This window comes from Triticum dicoccoides, chromosome 2A, assembly GCF_002162155.2.
Source record: "Triticum dicoccoides isolate Atlit2015 ecotype Zavitan chromosome 2A, WEW_v2.0, whole genome shotgun sequence".
In the NCBI taxonomy this organism is placed as follows: Eukaryota; Viridiplantae; Streptophyta; class Magnoliopsida; order Poales; family Poaceae; genus Triticum; species Triticum dicoccoides.
Window position 1 is genome coordinate 194,923,925 of NC_041382.1, and position 11,095 is coordinate 194,935,019.

The 11,095-nt window shown below is 50.4% G+C and overlaps 1 protein-coding gene across 1 annotated transcript in view; it reads right to left on the minus strand.

Moving 5' to 3' along the window:
• Positions 1-11,095, minus strand: part of LOC119357777 (equilibrative nucleotide transporter 3-like) — a 165,461-nt gene that overhangs the window by 71,220 nt on the left and 83,146 nt on the right. The window contains exons 4-7 of the mRNA XM_037624614.1: positions 1,955-2,110; positions 1,735-1,878; positions 1,532-1,629; positions 1,280-1,460 (exon numbers count right to left, since the gene is read on the minus strand). Of these exons, the coding sequence (XP_037480511.1) occupies positions 1,280-1,460; positions 1,532-1,629; positions 1,735-1,878; positions 1,955-2,110 (579 nt within the window). The remainder of the gene's footprint in view (positions 1-1,279; positions 1,461-1,531; positions 1,630-1,734; positions 1,879-1,954; positions 2,111-11,095) is intronic.

The following is an 11,095-nucleotide window of genomic DNA, read 5'->3' on the forward strand; positions in this document are numbered from 1 at the left end:
GTCGCTGGCTACTCCAAGGAAGCTGGAGTTGCTGTTCTTCGGAGGTCTTCAGTGTCGGCCGAGACATGACAAGGGGCTTGGTGTTGGGTAGGCTTCTTGTGTCGTAGCTGTATTGTTGTGTTTGGTTGTCCTTGTACGAACCGGGTGTGGAGTTGGTCACCTTCGTTCTCTGCAGCGAATGGTTGACGTTGTTGTATGTCTTATTTCTGTCCTTCTATAAAGCTAAGGTACGCAATTTGCGTACCCTCGAAAAAAAGAATCCTAAACAGGAACTGCCACCACCATAACTCGGCCCATGGAAACCGCCTCCTGAACCCCCGGGCGGTCCATTGTCATATTGAAAGAGATTTGAAATTTTGAACTCCCGCATGATGAAGCAATCCTTCCAAAGATGCGTAGCTGGCCTCTCCTTTGATCCATGCTTTGGGCAAGGCTGGTTTAACAGGCGCTCCAGATTGGGGCCTGACCCTCCACCCCGCTGGGGCGGTTTACCCTTACGCCGCTGACCGTTATCCTGGGCGTTGGTGTTAGCCACAAAGTCCAAGCTATTATCTGCCTTGCGTTTACCATTGTTCCCATGACCCGCCAGATTATGTTGCTGCTGCTTGGTGCTACCGCTCTTTTTTCCCTTCCCTGTCTTGTCATCCTCAGACTCGGGGTCTTTGGTACTATCAGAGTTGGCATATTTCACCAGAGCCGCCATAAGTGTTCCCATGTCATTACAATGGCGTTTGAGCCGTCCCAACTTCAGTTTCAACGGTGCAAACCGGCAATTACCTTCCAATGTTAAAACGGCTGTGTCAGCATTGATGCGGTCTGACGAATGCAAAATCTCCGAAACCCGACGCACCCAGTGGGTTGTTGATTCTCCTTCCTCCTGGACACAGTGGGCTAAACCTAACCATCTTTGATTAACATCATCTCTAATGATGTCCATCACATCATTCTCTAATGATGTGATCCCGTACATCAAATGACAACACATGTCTATGGTCAGGAAACCTAACCATCTTTGATTAACGATCTATTCAAGTAGAGGCATACTAGCGACACTCTGTTTTGTCTATGTATTCACACATGTACTAAGTTTCCTGTTAATACAATTCTAGCATGAATAATAAACATTTATAATGATATAAGGAAATATAAATAACAACTTTATTATTGCCTCTAGGGCATATTTCCTTCATGTCCTCAGCCTGGAATGTACGTATGGATCTTTCATTTGCCGTCTGCCGGGAGCTAGATTACAGTTTTCAACTGGCATTGAGGGGGGTACCGATGGTTTTGGGTGTCTTTGGGGGCTGGCGGCAGCAAGGTCGGCGGCGACCGTCAGAGATCCCTTGGAAGCCGCCTTTGCATGGTAGAATTTCACTATTGGCCGCTTGGGGAAGACGTGGGCGTACAACACGACACACATCATCTCGAAGAAGCATGATGTAGCGAAGAACAACATTGCAATACAGTAAGATATGAGCATGAATAAGCAAAAACTCAGAATGAATTGGTGGTTTGATGCGACATACTAGCTCCCCTGCGAAGGTTGTCTCTGGATTTCTCAAAGGCTGCTTTCGTAACGAGCCTTGCCGACGTTATTGCGCCTGATGCAGCCATGCCAACAGAAAATGACTGGATCCAAACAACTTATATCAATTTACTATTTCTCAAAGAAAAAGAAATGTTTCCTACACAAAAACAAAGTGCCTCGCTAGTACAAAAACCCTGTATGTGCACCTGCATGAACTCCGGGCACATCAAGCATAGGTCCCGGGTCATGGCACCTTCGACGTGACCTTCCGCGACGCCGAACACCGCGACAATCGTACACACACCGGTGAAAGTTGTGATTCCACCTCTTCCCAACGTCGCAAGATCCAGCTACGACGTAGGGGAGAGGAATCGAGCAGTCAATGTTTAATGGTTCAAACCACTGAGTTTCTGAAGATGTGCTTATGATGATGAGTGCGACTAAGCCGAGGAAGAAGAGTGAGTACCCCACCAAGTTGCGCACCCTGGTGTTTACATTCGCCTCGTGGTAGGAAAACACCAAAACTACCACGAGCACAAACGGCTGATAGGTCAGAGTGATAGCTCTAACCGGATGGTAGCACTACAAAAAATACACTTCTGTGATGATACGTGTTTGTCACAGTAGGTCGCTTTTTTTGTCATGCATGTACATCCATGACAAATTTATGACAGAATCAAGATAGTCATACCTGTGCTGTCATAGAAGTGTTCCATGACATTACCAATATTATCATCACGGAAGTGTCCACTTCCATGACGATAAATCGCGTGTCACAGAAGTGCTTTTGTCAAGGGTGACTGGCACGTGGCATCCACCGTAACGGAACGCCGTTAAGCTATCGGGTCGGGTTTTGGATCCGATAACCCGTTAACAACCCCGACCAATGGGAAATTTCCACATGTAAAATTCTTATTGGCCGGACGAAACACGTGTCAGCTCGTCAGTGGGTCATATAGGCGCATATGATACGTCGACATGTGGCACAGCCCAACAGAGGCCCATTCCTGTGAAAAGGTCGGCCCGTTTGACTTGGTCAAAAGGTGGCGGGCCGGCCCATGTAAAGCCTGTTAATGGCCTGTTCGCATATAGCCCATTTACAGCCCACTAACCCAAGGCCCGTTACGCCCTATCCGAATTAAGCCCAGTAGCGTCATCTGGGCCATCCAATATGATTCCAGCCCGTTTTCACTTCTGGCCCATGTATGGCCCATGACGTCTTTCGACCCATATGAGGCCCTATGTAACTCTTGGCCTATTAACGGCCCATGGTGAAACTGGCCCGTAATGAACAGTGTATCACTTTACACCCATTAACGGCCTGTGGTGAAACTGGCCCGTAATGAACAGTGTATCACTTTATACCCATTAACGGCCCGTTATTCCGTTGGGCCGTTTCCAGCCCATGTTATCTTTCGGCCTTCTCAGAGCCCATTTATTCTTGGGCTCATTTCCAGCATTCATTTACTTACGGCCCGTTACTGTCATTTTCTGCTTGTGGGCCAATTTCAGCCCGTGGTTACAGTCGGCCCGTTTGTGGTTCATTAATACGTTGGGCCATTTTCATAGCGTCATCAAATACGACCTATTAACGATGGCCCGTTACGGCCAGCCCATGAACGGACGATTCCATCTCTAGCCCGTTTACGGCCATAATGCGGCCTGTTATTGGCCCATGTTTGGCCAATCGATCATACGGCCCGTATAAGGCCCATTGATGATACGACCCGTAGAAGGCCCATCGTTTCTACGGCCCGTAGAAGGCCTACTGTTTCTACGGCCCGTAGAAGGCCCACTGTTTCTAAGGCCCGTAGGAGGCCCAGTGTCAATACAGTAAATATTAGCCCATGGTTATTGTGGCCTAGTTTTAAAAAATAGGTTATCGCAGCCACTAGTTAACCGCGGAAAAAGAACTGCAATGACTACAAGCAAACAAATAAACAAGACAACAAGGAAATAAATAAGCAAGCAACTAACGCTAGGCTATCACGGCTATTACACATATTACATCCACTGGGCATCAAAGTTTGCCACCAATGCAAATATAGGGAACAAAGCAGCATATCATGTACACTGGCTGTCAAAATTGGCCACCAGTGCAAATAAACGCGGCAGCAAAACAAGAGCATATCTGAAACAACTTCAAAAGAGCTCAAGAAACGTTATCCTGGGTATCCACCATGCTGGCAATAAGCTTAGCAAGTTGATTAGCTTTGTCCTATTTGGTGCTAAAATCCTCCAACGCTTGCTGTTGCACCAGAAAGTATGCATCTGAATGCTCCAAGTGATGGGGTTATGTACCTAGGGTAGGGTCATGGACCTGATCCAAGTAACTTACCCAAGGACATCCTTAGAAGAGGTCGCCTTCCAGTCGACCAACGAAGGACTCACTCGACTGACCTGAAGGACTCGACCACGAAGACTCACTCGACCACCAGGAGGTCAAGAGGCACTCTGCACTGCAACGGCCTGTAATTAAGTAGGCTTTATGATAGTAAAGACACTTTATGTGGGGCGTTACCAGTAACGCCCCAGACTTAACTCACCTTAAACCCTCTCCTACGTGGGCTGGCTGGGGTCCTGGCGCACTCTATATAAGCCACCCCCTCCACAGGCAGAGGGGTTCGGCACCTTGTAACTCATATACTCATAATCCACTCGACCGCCTCCGGGCTCCGAGACGTAGGGCTATTACTTCTTCCGAGAAGGGCCTGAACTCGTACATTCCTTGTGTTTACAACCTCTCCATAGCTAGGACCTTGCCTCTCCATACCTACCCACCACTCTACTGTCAGGCTTAGAACCACGACAGTTGGCGCCCACCTTGGGGCCGGTGTTTTAGCGATTTTGTGGAGAAGTTGCGATTCTTCCGAGTACTTTCATCATGGTGTCTGCTGGAGTTTTGGTCGGGGGTCAAGAGATCCGTCTCGGCACTCTCACCTTCATCGCCGAGGACTCCGCGTGGCTCCAAGAGGCTCCGCTCGACGTAGATGCGCTCCCCGTCCGCGGTGCGACGCATTTTCGCGCATGTGTCCGCGGCGTTCTGCTGCGGCAACCGTCGACCCAGTATCGGTCGACTCCCCCATCGTCCACCCTCCCGGTCTCCCGCCAGCGCAAGCGCTCGGGCCGGTCGAGGCTTCAGCGATGGGTGAGGCACGCGGTGGCTCGCCAATCGGCCACCACCCAAGTAGCGGCAATCGAGCCCAACGAATCTCTCTACGGCTTGTTCGATCTGTCGACTGGCTCCGTAGAGACTGCATCCGAGTGCGGTAGCAGTGATCCAGCGGCGGAAATCTTGATGGTCGACGGGCCCCGCAGTCCCCCTGGCTTCGCCCGTGATGGTGGAGCAGGTGACGGAGACGACCCCGCACGACGCCACGAAGAGTACCAGCCCGAGCCACTCGACTCTCTGCAGGAACGTGGATGCCCTGCGTACTCCCATCGCAGGAGAAACCCCCGAGGCTCGTGCCTTAGAGGAGGCACGTCTGGCCAATTTGGCTGAGCGCACTCGACTGGAGAATCTTCAGCGAGCACTCGACGAGCGCGCGCGGCAACGAGTTCCCGACACCAGTCAACGTCAACTCTTCCCACCGACTCAGGTATATCGAACCCCAATCCAAAATTTAGCAGCTGCGACCCGTATAGCAGAGTCCATCCAGCCTTCGCAGTCGGAAGCTGGCAGAGGTTTGCTGCAGATCAGGGATCTGCTCCGGGCAGCAGGAGATCAGAATTCAGCCGTGTCTCAGTCGCGCAACAGAATTCACAGTCGATCCGTCACTGCGAATACGGTTCAGTCGGCTCACAGCCCCAGATCGCCTCCGCGGCGTGAAGGGCGCGAGAATCGGCGAGATCAATATGGCGACCGACTCGACCGAGATGATAGGCGTCGAGTGCCCAATTCTCCTCCGAGGGGTGGGTCTTACGCTCCTCGGTGGCAAGATGACAGGCGTCAGTACAGTACAGGGCGAAGGGTTCCAGTCGACCCCAGAGAACCAGGCTTCGATGCGCGATCCATTATCGTGCAAGGTTTGGTCGACCGGAAAAGAGCCCATCGGGGCGGACTCGACAGAGATGCACCCACAAGCAGTCGAGTGCATGTTTCTGGTCCTGAATGTTTCAGCAGAGCTATCAGGGCCGCAGTTATTCCTCCCAATTTCAGGTTGGCAACAGGAGTCAGCAAGTTCACTGGTGAGTCTAAGCCTGAAACTTGGCTTGAAGACTACCGAGTGGCAGTTCAGATTGGTGGTGGGAACGACGAGGTGGCCATGAAGCATTTGCCCCTCATGCTGGAAGGTTCTGCCAGGGCATGGTTGACTCAATTACCTCCTAGCAGCATTTACGCTTGGGAAGATCTGTCCCGAGTGTTCATCAGAATGTTTGAAGGGACTTGCAAGCGACCAGCTGGATTGACAGAGTTGCAAGTCTGCGTGCAGAAGGCTGATGAGACTCTCAGCGAGTATATTCAGAGGTGGATCACTTTGCACCACACTGTGGAGAATGTGTCTGATCATCAGGCAGTCTGCGCCTTCAAAGATGGCGTCAAGAACAGAGAACTGAGTTTGAAGTTTGGTCGAACCGGTGACATGACCTTGAGTCGGATGATGGAGATTGCTACCAAGTATGCCAACGGCGAAGAAGAAGACCAACTCCGAAGCGGCAAGCACAAGCCGAGTCAGTCGGAAAAAGGAAACACCAGTCGGAAACAGAAGCGGAAGGCTGAACCGGCAGCTCCTGGAGAGGCTCTGGCCGTGACTCAAGGAAAGTTTAAGGGGAAACCAAAAGGATCCTGGAACCCCAAGAAGGTAAAGGATAAAGAAGGGAACGACGTAATGGATATGCCATGTCACATTCACACGAAGAAAGATGAAGAGGGGAATATCATCTACCCGAAGCACACCACTCGCCAAGGTCGACTCCTGATCCAGCAGTTTCAGGGAAAACAGTCTAAGGACAAGGAGAAGGAGTCGGACAAGGCCGAAGACAAGGAGGACAGTGAGGAAGGATATCCTCATATCAACTCCACTCTGATGATCTTTGCAGATGTGGAAAGCAGGAGTCGACTGAAAGTCATTAACCGAGAGGTGAACATGGTTGCCCCAGCAAAAGCAAATTATCTGAAATGGTCTCAAATGCCCATCACATTCGACCAATCTGATCACCCGACTCATATTGTCACCCCTGGGAGGCAAGCTTTGGTGGTCGATCCAGTTGTCTAAGGCACTCGACTGACAAAGGTGCTGATGGACGGTGGAAGTGGGCTGAATTTGTTGTATGCAGACACACTGAAAGGAATGGGCATTTCGATGTCCCGACTGAGAACTAGTAACATGAGCTTTCATGGAGTTATACCAGGGAAGAAAGCCGAGTCACTCGGCCAAATAGCTTTGGACGTGGTGTTTGGCGATTCGAAGCATTTTCGTAAAGAAAAGTTGACATTTGAGGTCGTGGATTTTCAGAGTGCATATCATGCCATTTTGGGGAGACCAGCTTACGCACGGTTCATGGCTCGACCATGCTACGTGTACCTCAAATTGAAGATGCCCGGCCCCAAAGGAGTGATCACTGTCACCGGTGATCGGAAAAAGGCAGAAGAGTGCTTTCAGAAGGGCTCCAAGATTGCCGATTCCCAGGTGACAGCGGTCGAGTTCGAAGAATACAAGCAAAACGCAGATCTGAGTGACTTGCTGCGATCAAAGAAACCCGCCACAGAGTCTGCATTCCAGTCGTCCGGTGAGACGAAGCCTGTTCACATTCACCCGACCGACCCCGATGCAGCTTCGACCTGCATCTCCACAACACTCGACCCAAATAGGAAGAAGCGCTCATCCAGTTCCTCCGTGAGAACTGGGACATTTTTGCATGGAAGCCCGCTGACATGCCAGGTGTTCCCAGGGGACTGGCTGAGCATCGCCTAAGAGTCAACTCATCTGCAAAACCAGTCAAAGAGCATCTTCAGCGGTCTGCCGTCCAGAAGAGAAAAGCCATTGGCGAAGAAGTGGCTCGACTGTTGGCGGCCGGATTTATCCGAGAGATATACCACTCCGAGTGGCTCGCTAATGTCGTCATGGTTCCTAAGAAGGACAAGTCGCTCCGAATGTGCATTGATTTCAAGCACATCAACCGGGCCTGCCTGAAAGCTCATTTTCCTCTCCCTCGCATAGATCAAATTGTTGACTCGACCGCGGGATGCGAGAGGCTATCTTTTTTAGATGCCTACTCCGGGTACCACCAGATCCGTCTGTACGGACCCGACGAGGTAAAAACAGCTTTCATCACTCCATTCGGGTGCTTCTGCTATATCACCATGCCATTCGGCCTCAAGAATGCCGGAGCCACATTTATGCGAATGATTCAGAAGTGTCTACTCACTCAAATCAGTCGGAATGTGGAGGCATATATGGATGATATCATTGTCAAGTCACGAAAAGGTTCCGACCTGCTCGCTGATCTCGCCGAAACATTTGCCAACCTCAGAAGATATGATATCAAGCTCAATCCATCGAAGTGCACATTTGGAGTTCCTGGTGGCAAGTTACTCGGTTTTCTTGTTTCCGAGTGGGGAATCGACGCTAACCCAGAGAAGATTGGCACTATTCTCCGAATGAAACGCCCTGTGCGAGTGCACGATGTCCAGAAGCTTACTCGATGCTTGGCCACTTTAAGTCGATTCATCTCACGACTCGGTGAAAAGGCATTGCCTCTTTACCGACTGATGAAGAAGACAGACAAGTTCGAGTGGACTCCAGAAGCTGATGCAGCGTTTGCCGAGCTAAAAACTCTGCTTTCCACCCAGCGGGTGCTTGCTGCTCCAATCAGCAAAGAGCCTCTGTTGCTCTATATCGCAGCCACAGGACAAGTCGTCAGTACTGTGCTAACGGTCGAGCGGGAAGAAGGAAAAGCTCTCAAAGTTCAGCGCCCAGTGTATTATTTGTCTGAAGTCTTGACTCCATCCAAGCAGAGATATCCTCATTATCAGAAGCTTGTGTATGGAATATACATGACCACAAAGAAGGTTGCTCATTATTTTTCTGATCATTCCATCACAGTCGTCAGCGACGCTCCACTATCAGAGATTTTGCACAACAGAGATGCAACTGGTCGAGTGGCCAAATGGGCGATTGAACTTCTTCCCCTTGATATCAAGTTTGAAGCAAAGAAATCCATTAAGTCCCAGGCAATAGCAGATTTCCTCGCCGAGTGGATTGAACAACAGCAGCCGACTGAAGTTCACTCGGAGCATTGGACCATGTTCTTTGATGGCTCTAAGATGTTGAATGGTTCCGGTGCTGGGGTTGTCCTAGTTTCCCCCAGAGGAGATAAGCTCAGATATGTGCTCCAGATTCACTTTGATTCCTCCAACAATGAGGCAGAATATGAGGCCCTCTTATATGGGTTGCGCATGGCCATTTCACTCGGCGTCCGTCGCCTGATGGTCTATGGCGACTCGGATTTAGTGGTCAATCAGGTGATGAAAGAGTGGGACGTGAGAAGCCCAGCCATGACTAGATACTGCGGTGCAGTGAGGAAGCTGGAAAAGAAGTTCGAGGGGTTGGAGCTCCATCATATACCCCGACTGAAAAATCAAGCAGCTGATGATCTAGCAAAGATAGGTTCCAAGAGAGAAGCCATTCCGAGTGGTGTGTTCTTGGAGCATATACACACTCCGCCAGTCAAAGAAGATCATTTCACCGAAGAAACTCCACAGCCCAAGAGTGCCATAGATCCGACTGAAGTTGAAGTCCCAGCGGTGGTCGACTTGATCATGGAGGTTTTGGTGGTCATTCCCGACTGGACAGTTCCGTATGTCGCATATATCCTGAGAAAAGAGCTTCCGGAGGATGAGGAAGAGGCTCGACAGATCGTCCGTCGATCTAAGGCCTTTACCGTAATCAAAGGACAATTATACAGAGAAAGCGCGACTGGAGTTGGTCAGAAGTGCATAACACCAGAAGAAGGTCGACTCATCCTCAATGATATTCACTCGGGAACCTGTGGTCATCATGCGTTCTCTCGGACCATCGTGGCCAAAGCATACCGAGCCGGATTTTACTGGCCAAAGGCGAATGAGATGGCAAAAGATATAGTGGATAAGTGCGAGGGATGTCAGTTCTACTCGAATATGTCGCACAAGCCTGCGTCGGCCCTGAAGACCATCCCACTCGTCTGGCCTTTCGCAGTATGGGGACTGGACATGGTCGGTCCTTTGAGAACAGGACGAAGTGGCTTCACGCATGTACTGGTGGCAGTCGACAAGTTCACCAAGTGGATCGAGGCTAAACCAATCAAGAGCCTTGACACCGGTACTGCTGTTAGCTTCATCAGGGAACTAATATTCAGATATGGAGTCCCGCGCAGCATCATTACGGATAATGGGTCGAACTTTGACTCAGAAGAATTCAGAGATTTCTGCAACTCCCAAGGCACACGGGTCGACTACGCTTCAGTCGCCCATCCGCAGTCGAATGGACAAGCAGAGCGAGCTAATGGACTGATTCTTAAGGGATTGAAGCCTCGACTGATGCGTGATCTCAAACACGCGGCTGGAGCTTGGGTCGACGAACTTCCCTCAGTGCTTTGGGGGCTGCGGACCACACCTAATCGGTCGACCGGAAGAACTCCATTCTTCTTGGTCTACGGAGCTGAAGCAGTCTTGCCGAGTGATCTTCTCCACAATGCTCCTCGAGTTGAAATCTACAACGAAGCAGAGGCTGAACAAGCGCGACAGGACGCAGTCGACCTTTTAGAGGAAGAAAGGGAGATGGCTCTGATCCGGTCGACCATCTACCAACAAGATTTGCGTCGTTTCCACGCCAGAAATGTGAGAGGTCGAGCCTTCCAGGAAGGGGATTTGGTTCTCCGAGTGGATCAGCACAAACCACACAAGCTTGCTCCTTCTTGGGAAGGCCCCTTCATCGTCACCAAGGTTCTCCACAACGGGGCGTACCGTCTTTACAACGTCGAGCATAATATCGACGAGCCCCGAGCTTGGAACGCGGAGCTACTCCGCCCATTTTACACTTAAGTTTTATCACTCGGATAAGTTGCAATAAAGTACTTCTGTAGTTCATGGACCTCAAAATAAAAGTGTCATGGTTCCTCCATAATTTCTGTCACTTTTTATTTTTGTCCAAATAAAATTCCTCCTCAGTGGGTGGCTTAGCCGCGAATCCGTTTCGCCTAAGTTTGTAAAAATCCTACCGAGTGGTGAGCCAGACTCTCACTCGGAGGCTTAGCTGCGAATCCGTTTCGCCTAAGTTATAAAAATCCTACCGAGTGGTAAGCCAGACTTTCACTCGGGGGCTTAGCTGCAGCCCTGTGCTCGCCTAAGTTATCAAAATCCTACCGAGTGAAGAGCAAACCTCTCACTCGGGGGCTTAGCTGCAGTCCAAGCACTCGCCTAAGTTACGAAAATCCTACCGAGTGGTAAGCCAGACTTTCACTCGGGGGCTTAGCTGCAGCCCTGTGCTCGCCTAAGTTATCAAAATCCTACCGAGTGAAGAGCGACCCTCTCACTCGGGGGCTTAGCTGCAGTCCAAGCACTCGCCTAAGTTATAAAAATCCTACCGA